The 21,845-nt window shown below is 44.8% G+C and overlaps 1 protein-coding gene across 1 annotated transcript in view; it reads right to left on the bottom strand.

Moving 5' to 3' along the window:
- Window positions 1-4,811: 4,811 nt before the first annotated feature.
- Window positions 4,812-21,845, bottom strand: part of LOC109321731 (sodium channel protein type 5 subunit alpha-like) — a 150,727-nt gene continuing 133,693 nt past the window's right edge. The window contains exons 9-11 of the mRNA XM_019552798.1: window positions 16,586-16,686; window positions 12,668-12,932; window positions 4,812-5,998 (exon numbers count right to left, since the gene is read on the bottom strand). Of these exons, the coding sequence (XP_019408343.1) occupies window positions 5,055-5,998; window positions 12,668-12,932; window positions 16,586-16,686 (1,310 nt within the window). The 3' untranslated portion in view covers window positions 4,812-5,054. The remainder of the gene's footprint in view (window positions 5,999-12,667; window positions 12,933-16,585; window positions 16,687-21,845) is intronic.

Genomic DNA, 21,845 nt, shown 5'->3' with positions numbered 1-21,845 from the left:
TAGCAGCTAGATCTTCAGACATGTTAGCAACTTAGTATGGCACAAAGATAGAGAGTCCCAGCCCCAAAGGCCAGACAGTTCAAAAGAGAAACTTTATTACTACTCAATAAGTTAGTTATCTCTGCAAATTTTTCAGAGCTTAGTAATTAGCAGTGATTTACTTAATATGCAGTTCTGCAAGCCAACAGCCACGCTGCTGAGCAGTTTTTGGATCATCAGCAGCTACAGCATCAACTACAGCTTTCCCTTTCTTACCTCCATTGTGGCTCAGAGGAGAAACAGTGGCTGTGGAGGAAGAGGATGGGAAGACTGAGATGCTGCTTCAGGCGACACTTTAGCTTCACTCTGAGCACTGCTTCTGGGCTCAAAAATAAGCATGGACTGGTGGGAGAGAATTATACTGAAAGACCAACAGCATCTGAAGAACTTCAAAATAACAAAGCGTACCTTCTTAAAGATCACTAACAAGCTTGCCCCAAAGATGCAGACACAGAAAAATGCTACGAGCTTCATTGTACCTGCTGATTGTATTTGACCAGCACCACATGGAACTGGTTCAGTTCCTAACTTCTACTGATCAGATTTGGTGTGGACAGAGTAATTATTGTGCTGTACAGATCGAGCTCTGTACCAGCATCAAAAAAGCACTATTACCATGTATTATAAGGTGTCACTGAGTCGGTGTCACCATGAAAGTAAAGCTCACTGAGCTTGGTGTCCTTGCTCTTTTAAGGACTCACGCTAGGCTTAAGGGATGTTTTTCTTTTCTCTCCTCAAGGGAGAGCTATCACAGTCTTTAGCCTGCCTCGCCCACCATGACTTGGATGGAATTAACATTAGGAGGAAATGGCTAATGACAGTCACTGTGCTCCTCAAAGGGACAATCGATACCCCCCTGGTTAGGGTTGGTCCAATATAGCAATTTAATATGCAGTATATGGCCTTATGGGCCAAGTTTGGGAGCTCTTCCACCCCTACACTCACACCTCATACCTCTGGATGTTTAAACAGACACAATTAAAGCTGTGCCCCAGTGTCGGTGTTGTAAGCGCCACCCTTGCCTCTGAGTATACCCAGTACCCATTTATCATTAGTATATGAAAAAGGTGAGCAGACAGGCTGCTCCTCACCCATTTGCTGCTAGACATGTTCTCTCTTCAGCTTGGCCCTGGATCCAATTTCCAGGAAGCTTTTGAAGTCCCTGCCTGCTCCCGGAAGCCAATCATGAGCCATTGCTGCCGCACAGCTGGGGATGCTCCCTTTGGCTAAAGGGAGAAGGGCCCTGCATCAGGTGGATTTTGCCTCCCTTTAGAGGCATCTGAGGAGTCTCAGCCATGGCTCTGCCTGAACTTCTGGTTTGAGCTGGCAACTTCTCTTAACAGAGGCTCCCAGCTTTGCCGCTCATCGCCGTAGCACCAGAAATGAGTGGAGACGATATCCCGGCTCTGCAGCTCTTGTGCTGGGACCAGGCTTCCAGTGAGTTTCAGGGGCCCAGGATGGCAAGCGGGCATTTTTCCCTGTTCTTCTCACCTGCTCTGCCACACATCCCCCCACAAAGCTGCAAATCCCCTTGCCCTGAATATTTAACTCAGAGATCTTCATTGCAGACGGTCTTTGAGGTGCTCGTGTCTCGGTCTCTGTTGGTTCACAGAGACATGAGAAGAAATCAGCTGTTCTCCTTTCCTGGCCTATATTCCATCCTGAAGTGATAAGGTTGAAGTGACGAGGCCCATCTTGTAATTCTGGCAGTGTCCATCTTACTGGACTGTAACCAGCTGAGCGGAGCATGATCTGTGATAAGGGTAAACTCTCAACCCATCAAACAATACTTGAAGAGCTCTATTCCCCATGTTATAGCCAAATTTATATGAAATAACTGTTTTTCTCATTGTTGGCCAGGGTGAAAGATTTCATAATCTACAGGCTCCACCTTCTATGTAATCTTGTTTGAGCCCTGCCATCATGCTAACAACTTACTGTTATGGTTGGGGAGTAGCAGTAGCATTATCTTCACCTTCCTTGGTAATGCTCGTGAGGTCATCAGGCATACCAGGCAGGCATTACAAAACTTTTCTACTTCTTTATAAGTACTGGCCAAAAGTACTCAAATTGTTCTAGTTAGAAAGTGTTGGAGCATGCATTGGGCACGTGTATAGGTGTTAATAAATACTAATTAAAGCAAAATAATTTCACAAGAAAAGACGTGCTTTTCTTTCTTAATTAGAAATACAAAAGGGATATTTTTCAGGTACAAATAGTTTAATGTGCCCTGCAATATTCATGAGTTTAACTAATTACTGGAGCAGTTTACCAAACAACAACAAAACATACCAAAGGATCTGTTGGATGCTGCATCATTTGAAGTCCTTAAATCAAGTTATAGTTCAAAGGTTCAAAGCAGTAATTATGGATGAAATACTATGTTCTGCTTCACCCAAAATGACCATAAAGAACCCCTTCTGTGCTTAACATCCATGAGTCTATGAATCCACTGTTTTTGATTTTTGTTTTATTTTTCTGTTTATTTATGTATTGTCATTAATTTTATGGCAGGAGAAAACAGCTGCACCTTTCATGCTTTTAGTCTAGCATTTTCAAAGGGTCCTAAAGGAGTTACACACCCAACAGATTTAATTTTCATAAAATTTATGCACCTAATTCCCCCAGACGCTTTTCGGAATCCCAGCCTTTTCCAGTAAGAGGTATTTAATACATCTCTAAAGGACCAGATTTTTTCAGAGGGTTCTATGGGACTGCTGTAGTTTTAGAAGTGTACAAGCAGGTTTGCCACTGAAATATTGTTATAAATGTTTTCGTTAATAGACTTGCCTATAAGATTAACTGAGGCTCCAAGGAAGTAATGGCTTCAAGCTGCAGCAGAAGAAATTTAGGTGGGAGATTAGGAGGAACTTTTTGACTATGGGGAGGTCAACCATTGGAACAGGGTAGCTGGAGAAGTTGTGTAAATTCCATCCCTAGAAATGTTCAAAAGCAGACTAGATAGAAACTTGACTGAGATGTTTTAGTGAGGAATGATCCTGCCATAAGCAGTGGGCTGAGCTAGCTGACCTCACGAGGTCTCTTTTACTCTTAATTTCCTATGATCCTAATTAGTGCTCAAATTTACAATGCAAACAACTATGTTTCAGTACTCAAGAAAAATACAATCTAATTGGAGAAAAACAGCTTCACAATGCTTTTGACAACAATTTTGGTATTTGTAGAGAGTTTTTAATGCATTTAGTTACAACCCACTTCAAATCTGCTTTACAGGTGCATATGAATAAAACATCATTTAATTGGTAAATACACTGCTTCAGTAGAATCTTGTAAAAATAAAAAAAATTCAGTTCACTTGTAAAGCATTTGGTAGAAAGGTCTTCTGCAATATCTGAACTTTATTACATAATTATTTTTAGTATACAGAGATATTACACATTTATAATATTTCTTAAGGCAACAAAGAATGACCTTTTTACATCAATTTTTTGACTGAAGCAGCAAGTACTGTTCTGTCTGCCTGCAACATGGAAAGTATTTTCAGCTTTCTTATTTTAATAATTAGCCATTTTTCCTAAATTTCTATGTTTCAGTGGATGTACTTCTCTAATAATATGATTATCATAGTAAACTGAATGATGGAAATACGGGGTAGGACAGATTTTTATAAAGCAGAGAAAAATCAACAAGAATATGAATACAGACTCTTTCATTCAGAATCTTAAGTAAGCCTTTCCCATTAAGAGTGCTCACAGCCAACATTGATGAATACAGCCTCAAAGTTAACATGCTTATTTATCCATTAGAGATCTACTACTGAAACATAGCCCCTGCTTCTGACTTGACAGCAATCTTCTATCAAGATAATGTGTACCCTGACATTTCCTGTCAGATTACAAAATAACATTTGGGATACTGGAGGACTGCAAATTTCTAGTTTTACCACCCTGGTGCAGACTTAAGTTATCTGAACACAAGTTAGGTAGCATGGCCCAGTTAATAGCCTTGATTGACATGGCATAACTTTGGGATAATCAGAAGCCACTTAGTATGAAACAAGAAGCTTTAATTTGCAGACACTTATGTTTTAAGTGTCCTTAGTATGGTCTAAGTGTAACATGCAACTTCACCCCTCGGTACCTAAAGATGGGTTAGGCAGTACTTTGTTGGTGTTCTGGTAGCAGGGGCTTTGCCTATGCCAGAACAGAGTGGTAAGGAGCTATGCCGGAGCCGGGCAACAGGGAGCTGTACTTGTGCTGCATCTGGGAAATGGGTAGAAGTGGTGTCTGGGAAAACGTGCAGTAGCAGCCATTAAGTCCGAACTCCAGCTCGCCTTGGACTAGAGCCAGATTTTTCCAGTCCCTGGCTTTGAAACATTGCCAACCTCTGAATTAGAGAGTTAGGTGGAAGTTAGTCATTTCCCCACCACCAATTTGATTTATAACTGAGCATAGCATGGACTGAGATACCCAGGCATCTGATCTGGGTCATTTCTGGGTCATTTCTGAACATTTTCAGAACCGCAAGTCTTGGCATCTTTTATGACCAAACTGGACATGAGTAAGCAGCTTTGCAGCAACTCAGCAGGGCTGATTTGAATCAGTCTTTGGAATTAAGACACCATGGGCACTTTTGCCAGTGCTCCAGGGATGGGGGTAGGGGGGCGCTACTTTAATTACAGAAGCTTTGAGAGCTGCTCTAATTAAAGCACTACAGCATCTCATGTATCAACATCCTTGCACTGCAAAAGGGTGGCAGGGGTGCTTGAAATAAAGCTTGTTTGATGAGCTTTAGTTCAAGCACCTTCACTGCCATTTTGAAGCCATGGGGATGCTGATGCACAAGATCTGGGAGGCTGCTGGAGCGCGGTAATTGCCATTACCTGAAGGTTATGAATGGCTCAGTGATATTATCATAAGTTGAAGGGAAAGACATGGAAAAGGCAGTTTGTGATTTATCTAGCTGACTACCATAATTTTCATTCAGTATGAATGCAATTAATTTTCCTTCTTAGGTGCCTCTCTTTCCTCAATTCCTGAGATGGTATAAGAGGCCTATTTCACAGAACACTGAAGCAAATAACTCCTGACAGCCCTTTGAATAACAATGGCAGAAACCTCCTCCTGTTTCCTTCTAAGAGTAGTTGTGATTGGTTTGCAAGAAGTTTTGGATGGGTTGGCAGCCATAAACCTTTCCTCCATCTGTATTCTCAGAGCATCCATATCTCCAGATTCTCCTAACACTCGTTTGGTAAAAGCAAACAAGATATCCAAGCAGTGGATTTTCTCTCCACTGACCATGGGAAGGTCCATTGCTATAAGCTCAAGGTAGTTTGGTTTTGGTATGCGTAAGGGTTCTGCCAAAGCATCTGCAAAGTCTGAAAGTGCAGAATACTTAATAAACTGAGTTGCTTCAGGATCAAATTTTCCCCAGATTTCATAAAATATATCAAAGTCATCCTCACTTAGAGGTTCGGTGCTTTCTTCAGTAGCAACATTGAAGTTTTCTAAAATAACAGCTATGTACATGTTTACAACAATGAGAAATGTTATGATGACATAACTAACAAAAAATAGAATACCTACAGAACGGTCTCCACAACTAACATTTAAATTTGTTAGATTTAAATTTGGAGCACATGATGTGCTATTTAACAAAGGGTTCAGAAGCCCATCCCAACCAGCTGATGTTGTAATTTGGAAAAGACAGAGCATGCTGCCAACAAAGGTTTGGAAGTTGAAAATGTTATCAATCCCGCCTATCCAACCAACACAGGCAAAATTATTCATGCCAAGAATAGCATAAATATACATGACAAAAAACAATAACAGACCAATATTGAACAGAGCAGGAAGGGACATCAATAATGCGAAAAGGAGAGTTCTAATTCCTTTAGCTGCTCGAATTAGTCTTAGGATTCGGCCAATCCGTGCCAAGCGAATAATTCTCAAAAGTGTAGGAGAGAGCAAAGTCTCAAAGGCTCTAGCAAGTGCCAAACCTTTAAAGGAAAAGAGAGGGGGAAAAAACAACAATAGAATTATGCTACTAACTCAATGAAGATTGCAGATATATAGGAACATGTTGTTATTTGTTATGTATTAGGTATTTAGGTGTTACAAGTTAGAAGTGATAATGTCCTGTCAACTCAGGCAAAACTGTTGCTGTCCTTGACACTTTAAGAGGAAAGCTACACTGTTAAATTTTATGATCCATCTGAAGTTTATAAACAAATCAAAACTCCTTTAAATGTTAAATGAACACATAAAAAATCCCTTAAAGTAACTAAGATGAATTATTGCTTTAATTCTGTGGGCATTATTATGCTGAGCACCTCAAATATATGGGGTTTATCAGATCTACTTCCATGCTGGATTCAAGAGATTTTTTTACTAGGTGTAACCTTGTAGGCTATGGCACATGAAGTCTTGTTTTCCCTCTTCTATTTCAGGGAGAAGATGATCCTCAAGTCTGTTTTTGCCCAGGACAGAGAAAGACAACAGCATTGTCAGTGTTGATAAAGATTCTCTTACTACATATAGATAGAGCCTAGGCCTCAGATCTTATTCTGCCTCTAAGTTGTTACTGCTAGCCCAACATGTACATAGCTTGCCTCTAGAGCAGTGGTTCTCAACTTTTTTAGACATGAGGCATCCTTCAGAAAATGCCAGCTTTTAGCTTTCACTCTTTTTTTTTTTTACAGAAAAATAATAGAGAAATTCTTCTGTTGCAAAGAACTCAGAAAGACCACAACAGGGCAGAATGTTTTTAACACTGTGGATTCCTGTTTGAAACTTCTGGCTTCATCTTGTGAATCATGTTTGCACACTGAGGCATGCAGCGTGTTTTCTCGGGTGGTATCTGGTTCATGTCACTTTTGATATACAGGCTGTTGGAGTCCAAAGACAACTCAGTTTCCAAAGGCAACTCAGAAAAAAACATTCAGATCCATGCTCGGTGGCAAAAGCTCAGAAAGTTTACTGTCTTCAGACAGTATATCAGTTGGGCTAATTCACAGTCAGTTCAACCTGGTGAAGCTTGTCCTTCACAGGTATGGACATAGTATGTTGTTCTCACTGCCCTAGGTCTCTACAAGAGACAAGTCTCTCAGCCCCTGTATTTATACTTGTGCACACCTGCCCCTCCCCACCACCATCTCATGCTAAATCTTATATCTCTCTGTCAAGATGTTCATCATTACTCAATTTGTTTACGAAGTATTACACACCTAGCCTTTGTTTCTTATCTCTGTCTCGTTAGTTTTTACTTTTTTCATTCATCAAGTTTTTCAGCTTTTCTCTCTCTAAATAAGTGTCTTTTTGCTCATTAGTGTTTTTATATTTTTCTTTCTTATCTGGTCATCCAGTGGTCATGAGGACCCTTTCTCCCATACTGCTTTTCAGCATTGTAGCTTAGCATTATTATGAACTGGCACAACCAGAACTCCTACAGCAGTACTAACTTTGCCTATCACCCTTGGGCAAGGCACTGCTGGGTGCCAACAAACCCTAGTTGAGAATCACTGCTTTAGAGCAGGGTTTCTCAACTGGTGGGACGTGAAGGTCCTTTACATGGGACTCGGGTGGCGGCGCTGAAAGAAGAAGTGCCATGGTGGGACTTCCAGTTTTGCTTTTACGTACTTTGATCGGCTGCTGGGGGACCCTCCCCCCTGCTCTTTTACTGGCACCTGGGGACCCTCCCCCACTGCTTGTTAACTGGTGTGACCAGGATTTTTTGACCTTATGTAGGTGGGACATAAGGTGCAAAAGGTTGAGAACTGCTGCTCTAGAGTATGGTCTTCTTCCAACCAGAGAAATGCATAGACCTCTTACTCTGTCAATAGACAGCCTTATATATCTCCAAACCACAAAAACATTGAGTCATCTACAGCAAACGGGAAATACTAGGCAAAGCAGTTTCTGATTTCCTATATCCTATTAGGGATCAAATCCAAGGTGCATCCTTTATACTTCCCAGTGCAGGGGGCGCCCAGGGTCATGAGCCTGAGCTCCCCCTGCACTGGCAAGGAAGGTGACCATAGTTTCAGGGCCAGGCCAACAACTGATTGTCAGTTCAACAACTGATTGTTTTGGCTCCTGTTCCCAATGCCTCTTTGTATGAGGACTATTTTATCTAGTGCTTCTTTTGTCCAGAGCTTCCTCCCTCCCAACAACTCGTTTATGTAGTCAGGCTACATAATGGATACTGTTCTCCTGGGTAAATGGCTTTTGCATTACTTTCTACCCTGGTGTTAAATTTTCCTTGTAATAATTTTACTGATCATTTAAAGTGGTGTTAGAATGATGATGTCGCTGTGATGGTCCAGGAAAAATGCAAGAGGTAGGGATTCTTGTGGGTGATAACTTTTATTGGGCAACCGTATAGTTGGGAGGGATATAGGTGAGCTTTTGGGCAGCAGGTAAATTTCTTTGGGTAAGAGGGAAAAAAGACAGCTTCAGCTAAATAGAAGGTAGAATAGAAGCCTGTCAAAAAACTCTTTATTTAAATAAAAAGAGAATAAAGAAAGACAGTCTCAGGTAGCTGACAGACAACACACCTTCAAAAGACAGGTCTGGGAACAGAAATTCATTGGCTTACTCAATACTAAGGCCTCTTTTACAAGTTATATTTATGCTATGATTAACATGTTAATCACAGCATAAATGGCAAGGTTGTACCCAATTTAGGGCACTGTAAAATGGCAAACCAGTCATAAAAATGTATAATGTAGAATCTTATGACTGGTTTGTTTGGCACCTTATACCAAAGACTATAACAGGGCTAGGACTGGGACTGACAATCCGTTGTTGGCCTGGCCTTGGATTTATAAACTCTGACTTATGACCCTGGGCTCCCCCTGAACTGGGAAGTATAAAGGATACACCATGGATTTAATCCCTAATCCCAAAATTGTATTTCATGCCATGCACATATGGCATGGCAGAAAACATGAATGTTGGGATTGGGGATCAGATCCCATAGCATCTTTGAATGAATGTGTGCCAAGGGCCTTAAAACCAGGGACTTAAGAGGTATTGACTTTACTGCCCATTATAATCAACCTGCTCCCTACTAACTTCTCTGCACTCCATAGGGGATAACGATGCTCTTAAATGGTCTTGTTCTTCATTATCTTGTCTGTTAGCTACCTGTTATCATCTACAGAAATCCTCACCTTTCGAAGTGTAATTTAAGGTATGTATTTCCCTTCTGTTATACCAGATGAGTAACAGAGAAAAATACAGATTTCTCATTTTAAGGGAGAAACACATGGATTTCACACTTTTGAAGAGAGCTCTCTGCAGGCTGGCAGAGTTTCAGCCTGCAAGGGGCTGCAGGGAGCAGGAGGAGGCCAATCAGGAGGGGGGCACCACGTGCATGTGTATGCACATGGCCGCCAGGCAGCCTGAAGAGCAGCTCCCACAGGTAGGTCTGGTGGGGAGGAAGGAGGGGATTGAGGCCCTCATAGGGAGGGAGGGAGGGATTTGGGCATGCCTGGGAGGCTTGGGGCCCTGAGACCAGAATGTATGGCTGCCAGGCCCTGGCGGGGAGCAGGACGGGGCTGCAGGCAGCTTGTCCGGGGGGAAGGGGGGGGACTGGTTCCCTGCCACTGCACGCATTCCCAGGTGGGGGCATGGGGGACCGTTGCCCCCCAGATCTGTGCGTGGGGCAGGGTTGGATGTGGGCTGCCCACTATGGGCTTGGGCTCCCTGCCCTGTTGCCCCTTCCTGGGTCCTCTGTGGCCCAGGTGGGACCTGGCACAGTACGGCAGAGCAGAGCTGGGTGGGGAAGCTCCTTGCCACTGCAAGCCCCACATTGCCCTAGCGAGGCATCCCCTGACTGTCCAGCAGCAGTGGGGTTGGTGGTGCGGGTTTGTGCCCCTTGCTGCTGTGGAGTGCACAGGGGGAGGGTCACGAGGGCAGTGCAGGACTCACAGTGGCAAGGAGTTTTCCTGTGTGGGCCCGGTCTGCCTCACCATTCTGGGTCCCACCTACTGGGCAGTGGAGGTCCCAGAGGACGGCAGTAGGGCAGGAAGCCCAAGCTCACATTAGGCAGCCCACACCGTGCACCAATCTGGGGGGCACAGGTCCTCCCTACCCCTCTGGGAGTGCACGCAGTGGCAGGGAGCCAGCCCCACCCTGCTTGAGCCTGCAGCAGGCAGCCCACACCTGCCCCGCACACAGGCTCCACTCTGGCTGTGCCGCCTGTGGGGGAAGCGGAGGTGGGCTTCGCATTCCACTCCACTGCAGTAGCTGCTGCCTCCCATGGGTGGCAGCTGGGGTTTGAGTGCTTCTGCAGGTGGTTGGGGACTGTGGACCCTACGAGGAGAGGCTAAGGGACCTGAACCTGTTCAGCCTCCACAAGAGAAGGCTGAGGGGGGATCTAGTGGCCTGTTACAAACTAGTCAGAGGGGACCAGCAGGCATTGGAGGGGGTCCCTGCTCCCCCTGAGCACTATCAGGAGTGACGAGAAATAACAGTCACAAGCTGGCAGAGGGTAGATTCAGACTAGACATCAGGAGGTGCTACTTCACTGTCAGGGCAGCTAAGATCTGGAACCAACTTCCAAGCGAAGTGGTGCTGGCTCCTACCCTGGGGGTCTTTAAGACAAGGCCTGACAATCACCTTGCTGGGGTCGTTTGACCCCAGTACTTTTTCCTGCCAAGGCAGGGGGTCAGACTGGATGATCTGCTCAGGTCCCTTCCAACCCTACAAACTATAAGTCTTGCCCTTTTCTGTCACCTGACTGCTGCCTTTGAAAATGGGCTCAGTGGTTTCCGCTCGGCCTAACAAGCTATTGAGACTCCCCTGACCTGCAGTCCTTTCTAGTTACCTAGCAATCCCAGGTCTCAAGGCCTGGGTCCCTGTTGCTCCAGGTTTCTGCAGAGCTGTGCTCCTTGGGCCCCTGAAGTCTTACTTCCCTATTGTAGGTAGCCTCATAATTCTTTGGGCTTCCTTCTGGGGCTTACTCCAAATGCAACTCTCCCTAGTTCAGTTGTCTCCTGCACAATGCTCTAACCTGCAGCTTTCTCTTACAGTAACAGGAGCCCCTCTGTCCTTGTTATGCTCCCTAATTGCATCTCACTAGATGTATCTACACAAGATGCTATGTCATTGTAGTGATGAGCTATGTCTCCATACCTCGTTGCTACAGCTACGTAGCATTGCTGGCCACAAACCATGATGCCAATGCTACTGCACAGTAGCTTGTACTGCACAGTACCATCAAAAATGACCCATGTAGTGTTGGGATTGCACAGTAACTGTAGGACTAGGGACAGACATTATACACAAGCCATTTTAAGTGATCAGAAACTGTTTTAAATCTGTAACAGAACAGATGTTCAGTGCACATAAATCAGTTTGAGAATGGTTGAAACTGGTTTGAGATAAACCTGGTTTTATGTAGTATCAGACTTAACTGATTTGACTCAAACAGGTTTATGAAACGTCTTTCCCAGACCCATTGCTTGTTTAAGACAAACTAGACACCCTCAGCATCCCAGCATGCTCTCTGGGCTGGGTGGGGCTCTCTGATCCACAGCAAGGCTGGCCCCTCTCCTTTGCTCCTTGGCCACAGCCTCAGCCTCCCTTCCCTCCCCCTCATCACTCTGTGCTAAGCAGGAATCCCCTTTGTCTTGCTGAGGAGGTATCTGTGTATTAGCTAGCAGATCCCATGATGGCTATGATCTGTGCAGAATCAACAGGCAGAATCTACAAGTAGTTGGTAATGTCCCCCTGTTGTTTTCTTAATTGGGTGATACACACTGTTATTCCTGCTGGGCTAATCACAGCATCCTGCTGGAGCCTGGCCATGCCCCTCTCAGCTCCATGCTGTGGAAGGAAGGGAGGGGTGATCTAGCGACCCCTGGCTCCTAGCCTGAGCCTGCAGGCATGCGTCTGCATTTCCAGGACGTCTGTTCGGTTACAAAACTGATTTAGCTGAGCCAGGTTAGAGTAACCTGCAAAGACTGAATTAATTCAGGATCAGGCTTTCTGAATGTCTGTCCCTAGCCTAGATGTGACCACTGTGCTCCTGTTACCTATGATAATCAAATAACTGGTATACATGGCAGCACAGCCATGACGCAAAGGTCTAGTATTAGTCCAAGAAAAGAATAATGAAGAACTAGATAATTTTCAGCAATGTCAGCAACCTGGAGATGCTATGGAGAGACAAGGAAAAAAGCTGGCAACCAGGACTACAGCTTTCCCTCTATCAGTGCTTGCTTAAATTCTATGATTTTTTTCTGTAACTGCATAAAAAGAACAAACCAAAGAAACAGAGAAGAAAGGAATACAAGTAGAAAATAAGTCAAATGTGGAACAAAGGGGATTAGACACAGAAAGAAGAAAGATTGTGAAGCTTTTCAAAGGGGGTTGAGGAGATTGGATCCAGAGTTCATATAATCTGCATTAACATTCACTACTGTTCAAACAAAATTCTGTTTCATTTCGTTTGGAAGAGCGCTCTTCCGATCTTCAAAGGGGGTTGAGGAGATTGGATCCAGAGTTCATATAATCTGCATTAACATTCACTACTGTTCAAACAAAATTCTGTTTCATTTCGTTTGGTTGGTGTTGGCAAAACATAATTCTCTGGCCTAAGAGTAACTATTGTTTTGTAATTAGTTATATTAATTATTGTAATGGTAATCAATTACACTTACTGATTAATGAAAGGATCACAATAACTAAATCAAATATATTCCAAGTATTGGTAAAGTAGTAATGTCTTAGGCCCAGCAATTTCAGGATGAATTCTCCAGTAAAGATGAGAACAAAGACCAAGTTGATCCTACTAAGAACATTTTTAGTGTCTAGATTCTCATTTTCCGCCATCATGGCAACCATGTTAAGGCAGATGAAAATTGCAATGGCAATATCAAATGCTTGGTGGGATACAACGTCAAAAACAAAACCTTGGAATTTGTTCTGAAATGAAAAAAAGAGAATAACGTTAGTTGTGAGATTCAAGCAATGCAAAATATTAGTTTTTCCTTCTTTTCGTCAGAAGGTGAAAATAAATGTTACTATAATCTACATTAAGTGTTTTTATGTGATATCTTTACACAGTTAAGACTGCAACCAAGCCTAATATATACATGTATGAGAGGAAAAGGACAGAGCCTGTTGATGCAGAACAAAGGTAAGGAGTGCAGCAGAGGGGGAGAGGGAGAAGCAACATGGGGAGGGAGTTGGGGGGAGACTGGGGGCTGTTGTGGAGGGGTGGTGTGGCATGCGAAGGCAGTGGGGAGCAGATGGTAGCTGCAGGTCCAGCTCCAGACCCAACTCCATGTTGGGGCTGTAGCCACAGCAGCTGCATGCCCTCATTACCCCACCTCATGCTTAATTTAAGGTGACGGGATTTCTTCCCCATGTGAAATGGTGGGGAAAAAAACCTTGTCTTCTAATCAAGTAAAAACATTAGTACTGCTAATGTTTCTTGCTGTATACGGGTATTCAGACAGAAGAAATTATGATAATGTTCATTAATCTTGATATTTTTACAGATTTAAACATCAATGAAATTTATTTATTCATTAAATACCAGACATAGGTTATTTGTTATTTCCTATTCATTTCTCTTCTGTTGTAATTGGCAATATTTTAAATTGGAAACAAAAACAATATCAAGTGATTTAGGTGACAAACAATACATTATCCTGGTTTTCTCTGTTCAAAAATCACAAATTCTCTGATAAAAATTGCCATATCTCTGATTTAAAACCCCCAAATCTGCATTTTTCCAAAATTAAAATAAAATACTGTCCCTATCCCCTTCGCTCACCAGGATGTGGGTATAGCTGCAGGTGTCCCTCCCACCACTGCTTTGTGGCACTGAGCAGCCCTGATATGCTGGTGTCCTGCCCATGCCATTGCCCCTCACTCCCACCCACAGTCCCTCCATCTCCCTGCAGCCCTGCCCTGCCGAGGCTACAGAACCAGGGACCCAGGTCCACAGAACCTGCCCCCCTATCAGTGCCCAAGCCCCAGCTGTTGCCTCAGGGAGGCAGCGGCCGCTGTGGCCCAAGTGGAGTGTGGATCTTGGCTCCCCCTCCACCACAGGTGCCACAGCTGGAGCAGGGTCCATGTCGCAGCCAGGAGACCCACGGTGGCTGCATCACCATGGTGAGGCACCTCCTGCAGTGGGGGCACAACTCTGTGCCAACACCCTCACTGCTGCCAAGTGGACAGGAGGTGCCTCACCATGGCACCACAAGGTTCTCAATGGTCACACTGAACCTCCACACCCTACTGTGCCCAACTGTGCTGACTCCTGTGCTCCTTGGGGGAGGGCAGCAGGGCAGGGAGCCCCAAGCCTGCAGTTGCCAGCCTGCATCTGAACACCTGCACAGAAATCTGGGGGGGACATGCCCCCCATGTCCTCCCCAGGAGTGCGCACAGAGGTAGGGAGCCAGTCGACCCACCATCACCTAGATGAGCCACCTGTGGCTGTGTCCTGCTCCCCACCTGGGCCCTGTGGCTGTGTATTCCTGCCCTGGCTGTGGGCACCGGGCCCCATGTACCTCCTTGGCTGGCCAGCAGCCTCTTCCCTAGCCCTACTCAACTCCCTCCATCCCTCCCTCACTATGAGGCTTGAATTCCACCCCCACACCCCATGGACTTATTTATAGAGAGCTGTGGGAGCTGCTTTCCAGGCTGCCTGGCTGCCATATGCATGTGTGCATGCGCACATGCACATGGCGCCCCATGCCTGATCGCTCTCCTCCAATTCTGCCCAGCCCCTTCCAGGCTGGAACTCTGTCAGCCTGCAAAGGGAAACCTGCTTTTCCCCACATTTTTTAAATGAGAAAATCTGTGTTTTGCCGTGCTTTTCCATGGTAAATGGAATAGCAGCTAGTTATTAGGGCTGTGCAAAACGGCACCATTCCATTTCGACTTGCGTTTTGATGTTTTGATGGAACAGCATTACGTTTAGAATTTCATTTTGATTCAAAACTGATGTTCCTTTTCATTTCATCCGAACAGTAATGCTGTTTCAACGCTGTTTTGAGTTTTGCCCATATGCTGTAATGGGGAAACTTGAAACAGCCTCTCTCATCTGGCAGGCAGATCAGAGGCCCACAACCTCAGGAGGGCTGCTGGAGCTGTGCCAGTCCTCTCAGGGTTGTGGGCCTCCAATCTGCCTGCCAGATGAGGGAGGGAAGCCAGGTGCTGCTGCCTGGGTCCCAAGCCACCACAACCTGGGTCCCAGCATGCTGCTGGTCCCAGGCATCAGCACCCAGCTTCTCTCATCTGGCAGGAAGATCAAAGGCTGCAACCCCAGGAAGGCTGCGGGGGCTCAGTTCCCTTCCCCAGCCCAAATGAGCTGGGGAAGGGAACTGAGCCTGATCACACAGTTCCCTTCCCCAGCACTGAGACTGTTGGGGCTGGGGAAGGGAACTGAACCCAACCACTCAGTTCCCCTCCCCAGACTGTGATCCATCTGACTGGGGAAGGGTACTGAGCCCCATTGCTCAGTTCCCCTTCCCAGCACCGTGATCCATCAGGCTGGGGAAGGGAACTCAACCAATCACTCAGTTCCCGTCCCCAGTGCTGCCATTGATCGGGTTGGGGAAGGCAACTCAACCCAGCTGAGTTCCCCTCCCCAGCGCTAGGATCAGGCTGGGGAAGGCAACTTAGCCCAACTGAGCTGACTTCCCTTCCCCAGCCCGATCGTAGTGCTGGGGAGGAGAACTCAGCTCAGCTGGGCTGACTTCCCTTTCCCAGCCCAATTTATGGCAGCATTGGGGAGGGGAACTGAACGATTGGGCTCAGTTCCCTTCCCCAGCCCAATGGCAGTGTTGGGGAGGGGAATTGAGTGATCAGGCTGAGTTCCTTTCCTCAGCCCGATCCCAGCGCTGGGAACAGGAACTCAATCAGGCTGCTTCAAAACCCAAAACGTTTTGAAACTTTTGAAACGTTTTGACTGCCCTCATTTTGTTTCAAGGCTGTTTCAAAGCCCTTTGTTTCATTTCAATTTCACTGTTTTAAGCTCATAATGAGTTGAAACCATGTCAAAATGAAACAGCTGGCGAAATTTCACAGAGCCCTACTGGTTATCATGAACAACTCACAAACACCCTATAAGCTGCAAATAGTTTCCTAATGTATTTTATTAATACTTCAAAGAGATCAACCCACAAACAACTGATAGGCTGCACTTGTTTTCAGTTTCATAGTTTCATAGTTTCATAGTAGCTAGAGTCGGAAGGGACCTAGGTAGATCATCTAGTCCGACCCCCTGCCTTGGCAGGAAAGAGCACCGGGGTCAGATGACCCCAGCAAGGTGCTCATCTAACTTCCTTTTAAAAATCCCCAGGCTAGGAGCCTGCACCAGTGTATCTGGATAATATATAGTGTATCCAGTGTATCTGGATAATATATACAGAGCACATGTGAAGAAAATAGAAACAATTTGCAAGTTACTTGTAAAGAGAAACAGGACAATATTAGTAAATAATATCTGCAATTAATATTCTAGTCAGGTCTAATATTGTTACCAGCTGATTGATTGCTTGATTGGTTTTAAAATAGTCAATGATTCCATTTATTTCTATTAAAGTAATTCAGGAGGGTCTTACCAGGGGCCTTGGGATGGGTTTTTGTGGTTTCTTGGTCCCAAGTTTCTTTAATGCATTATAATATTTTTTCTGTTCCTTTGTCAAAAATAGCTCTTTTCCACCTAAGTATAGAGAAAGAACATTGCTATTCATTTTAATTCATTCAGACTGTTGACTGAAAACTCCCCATATTTTTGTATAAGTACATTTACCTGGTTTTTTTATAAACAGTATTACAGAATTATAGAGGGGTAGGGCTGAAGGGACCTCCAGGGTTCATCTAGTCCAAACCCCTCCTGAGGCAGGATCAAACCATGCTATAAAACCCATCATCTAAACTCTTTATAAAATTACCATTGACTCAGTCACAACACAACACATAACACCTGAACCTAGCATAGGTAAAGCAGGGAAACTATGGCAGACAAAAAAATCCCAGGAAGAGGGCCATGTCCCCCTGCTACAGAGGAAGGCAAGAATCCCAACAGTCTATACCAGTCTAATCTTGGGGTAAAATTCTTTCCTGATTCCAAATATGGCAATTGGTCTGACCCTGAGTGGAGGGGAAGACCTAATCAGGAATCTTTGACTTTAGTCCCAGGAGAAACATTGGCACATCCTAGTCCAAATCCCCAGCTCTGGCTGCAGAGAATACCTAGTGCCTCTGAGGAAGGCTTAAAAATGCCCTGACACAAGTAGCAGAAAGCAGAAGAGGGGGCAACCAGCAACGCTCAGAAGCATGGGAAATGCCCATAGTAGAACATAGGCATAGCTAGGCCTATAATCATCCCTGACCAGTGGCTGTTCAATTTCTTCTTGAACACCGCCAGCAATGAAGAGTCTAGAGTTTCCCTAGGCAGTCTATTCCACTGCCTCACTAGTCTAAGAGTGAAGAAGTTTTTCCTCAAATTCATCTTAAACCTACTCTGCTGCATCTTCAGGCCATTGGTCTGCACCCTCCTCTCTGTAGCAAGAGAGAAAAGGTGCTTTTCCTCTTGTTTATGGCAGCCTTTTGAGTATTTGAAGAGTATTTAAGAAAGCTTAGGAAAAATGTTTTTCTTCTCATTTTTTCTAGTAAACTTTGATCTGAGAGGACTGCTCATTAAGAGCTTGTTGATGGAGGACCTTAGTCTTTTGCACATTAAGCATCAGTCTCATTTTTTGTATGCCTCGGTAAAGACACTGATGATTGCCTGAAGGTCTGCTTTCAAGTGAGCGCACAGTAAAGAATCATCAGCATACTGGAGTTTGATGACTAAGGTTGGAGTGGTCTTGCTTTTGGCTCAGAGGCAGCTGATATTAAACAGTTTACCATCCATTTATAGTTTAGTTCCACTGACTAGAAGCTTGTTGGTGATCAGATGTAGCATTGTGCTAAGAAATATTGAGAAGAGTATTAGAGTGATGATGCAGCTTGCTTAACTCCTGTCTTAGCCTCAAAGGGATCTGTAAAATATTCTTTATTGAGAATTACTGCTTACATACCACCATGAAGCAGGTAAAGAATGGTGACAAATTTGGATGGGCATCTGTACTTCAGAAGGATGCTCCACAGCACTTCCCAGTTGAGAGAGTTGAAGACTTTCATGAGGTCAAAGAAGGCACGTACAGAGACTTATGTTGTTCCAAGAATTTTTCCTGCAGCTGGTGAGCTGTGAAGATCATGACAGTTGTGCCTCTAGATAACATAAACCCACACTGGAATTCTGGGAGAAGCTTTTCAGCAAGTGAAAAGAGACGGTTCAGGAGGTTTCTCTCAATCATCTTTCCTGTGGTGGACAGCAAGGTGATCCTTCTGTAATTTCTGCAGTCAGAATTGTCTCCTATTTTGAAGATTGTCATGATCAGAGTGTCTCTGAGGTCATCCGGGATTACCTCATCATTCCAGATCCTTAAGATGGGGGCATGGAGCTGTGATGTGAGCTCCTCTCCCCCGTTTGAAGATTTTGGCAGTGATTCCATGAGCTCCAGATACCTTGTAATTCTTCATCTGTGTGATGTCATTCTGCCAAGTACAAAAGGCTTCGCACTTGTGGTCAATCAACCCTTGAATTGACCACAATGCTCTTAGTCACTTTCACCAAACCAGTCTTGATGTTTCCTGGTAAAGAATCCAAGCATCTCTTCATAGGCATGGACAACAGTGGACTTGAAGGTACCCCAAGCACCGCTGACATTTTCCCATTGTTGTTGATTGGAATTCACCAGTTTTTCATTGAGGCTCTAGTGGAAGAGGTCTCACTTAATTAAGTCCTTGGGTCTTTTGATGTTGATCTTCTGTGGCCATTGCTTCTGCTGAAGCCATCATTTTGGGGTCAGTTTGAATGACATAACCAAGTAGATGAGTCAGTGATCATAAGCTCCTAACATAGCTTGGGTGATGCATACATCTTTGTGATCCTGGGTATGGGCAATGATGTAGCCAATCAAGTGCCAATGCTTGTAATGTGGCTGTTGCTGTGATGTCTTGTGCCTGTTTTTCTGGTGGAACAGGGTGTTGCTGATGGTGAGCCCATGTTCCATGCATTTGGTCAAAAGGAGGATGCCATTGGAGTAGACCTTTCCCACTTCTTCCTTCCTGATGGTTCCATTGCAGAGGTTTGAGTCCCTTCTGAGTCTGGTGTCAAAATTGCTAAAAAGAATAATCTATCTCCCTCTGGAATGCCAGACAGGACTTGTAAAGCTTGGTGTAGAACTTTTCCTTGGTTTTGTTGGCAGCATAAAAGAGTTGGAGCATATGTGTTCCCTCCCAGTTGAAAAGTCATAAGGCACTCATTAATTCTGATAAGGAACTCACTGGTTTATGAGTTCATTCTTGATGGCAAAGCCACCTTTTGAAGCTGGTGTTCTCCTTCCTGTTTACCCTTCCAGAAGGAAGTATAGCCACTTCCTTGTTCTATAAGCTGCCCATCTCCTATTCACTGGGTCTTGTTCAGTGCAACGACATCAATGTTGTGTTGCCTGAGTTCTTGAGCCACAACTGCACTGCAGTACTCTGGGCATTCACTATTAGGATTGTCCATGAGGGTCATGATATTCCAGGTCTCAAAACTGATCATGTGTCTTTGCTGATTTTGACTACAGTACAGATCCCACTTAACATGGCTCCCAGTCAGGTAGCCAGACTATGTTTAGGAAAACTTTTCTAGGCCCCTGCACATGTGAGGTGAGCATAATAGATCTTGGAGAGGGCTACTCGGTTACAGTTAATAGCTGAGAGATGTGCTGGAAAAGCTGTTTCCACAGAAGATGCCTGTGCATGATTTCTTTTATTATGGAGAAGCTCATACACATCAGCTTCCATATGGTTCTTGACAGAACGGGACCTTGATCCAAAGGCAAGGAGGCCAAGACAATTAGAAATCTTGTTCCACTGCAGCCTTCACCTGCCATCATGGCCATTGAGGTTCTAACATCTTCTTCCACCTGCTCTACTGTTGAGGACTTGTAGCCCCATGGCTGGGGGCTGGGCAGGCTTATAATGTGACTTGTACTCACCATTGTGGCAGGGTTGGGAAGCTGTCCTTGACTGGGTACTCCCCAAACCAAAATTGGCCTAGGGGTGTTTCTGCCTCTAGTATCTATTCACCCGCCATGCCTTGATGTTGAGTTTGTGATCTACAGAACAGAAGGCAGTTCACTGTGATGATATGTAATCCGTTTATAGGTAGGATCTACACTCATGGTAGTTGCAGTCCAAAACACAGTTCAAAATTAGGGCCTGTCCCTTTAAGGGATGGCAAGCTTGCTGTCTTGGTCACCCTGTGAGTCTGAGCAGGGCCTCACTGGCTGGGAACTCTGCCACCACTACACTCCCTCCACAATTCACTGGTGTTACAACAGAAACAGAAGCCTTTGTTGAACACAGCAAAAGAACAGAAGCCTTTGTCCTCCTCTTCAACTCATCAGGAAGCGTTGCAGCCTGGGAGCTTTACTTCTCTTTCTCCTCCCTCTTCCAGGCTGCAGAGCTGCTTCCTATCTCTCCGCTGGTGCTCCTGGCAGCCAATCTGCTGGCTTCTTTGCCAGCTGATAGTCAGCTGCCCGTTAGGTAAGTCTGTGTCCCCAGGGCTTCCTTTAGTTCCACTCTGGCCCAGGTTTTCTCTCTTACCTGGCAGAGAGGGGCACAGAGCCTTCTTTTCCCTCTCTCTGCTACAGCCATGTCACAGCAGAATGTAAAGAGCTGAGTGTACACATCAGAGTGTACACAGAGCTGTACAGCTCTGCCCCAGTTGTGTACAGTGTTTCACCACGCAAAGTAAGACAACAAAAAAACTTTCTTGTCCTGGACCCTGGAATGGATCTGCTGTGGCTTCAGCCTTCCTTCCCCAGGCTTGTCCTCCTCATAGTCCAAAGTCTCCTACCTCTGATGCTTCTTGTTCACTCTCTACCTGCTGGTTCTTCTTGCTGAGGTTTTTGATTCCTAAAGAGCCATGCCCTCATTAGCCTTCCCACAGCTGCAGCCCTTTAGCCAAGCAGGCTAGCTGCCTTCTCTTAAGGGGACAGGTCACCCTCTTACAACTTTCTTTCTTGAAGAAATACCATCAGTTACATTTTCATTGGAACACTTGAACCTACTCTAATTGCTAAGCTACTGAGCCTGAAAAGAGTTTAAATTTTTTTTTCATAATTAAGTTTACAGTTCCCATTATATAGTCAGTCAGTTTCTCCCTTGCTGAAAATGAATGTCACTTTCCTGTTGCAGCATCTCGTATACCAGCTGCCTACTTGGATCATCTTAGCTGCTCTATCTCCCTCTTCAGTTAAGAAATAGAAGAAAAGTCTAGGGATACAGACATTATTATTTGAAGACTTAGGGAAATATATGAAATTATGGTTTAGAATGTACCAGAAAGAAGGTTCCCATTTTCAAAAATGCAATTATTAGGTATAAGCATCCTTTTAAATGGTACAGGCCTGTTTCAGTAAAACAGACATTAGCAAGTGTTGCACACCTATATAACTGGGTTATTGCAGGGCACTTGGCACGGCTTTACGAGCGCTCGTGTTGCTCGGGCCAGGTGCCAAATGATTGGAAGATAGCTAACATGGTCCCCATCTTTAAAAAAGGGAGGAGGGAGGACCCAGGCAACTATAGGCCCATCAGTCTTGCCTCAATCCTAGGGAAACTCTTTGAGAAGATCATCAAGGAGCACATCTGTGATGGGCCGGCTTCAGGGATGCTGCTCAAGGGCAACCAGCACGATTTCATTAGGGGCAGGTCATGTCAGACCAACCTGATTGCCTTTTATGATCAGGTCACAAAAGCATTGGATGCAGGTGT

Source organism: Crocodylus porosus, unplaced genomic scaffold (genome assembly GCF_001723895.1).
Source record: "Crocodylus porosus isolate Cpor-Errol unplaced genomic scaffold, CroPor_comp1, whole genome shotgun sequence".
NCBI classification, from domain to species: Eukaryota; Metazoa; Chordata; order Crocodylia; family Crocodylidae; genus Crocodylus; species Crocodylus porosus.
This window is presented reverse-complemented; position numbering and strand designations above follow the sequence as displayed.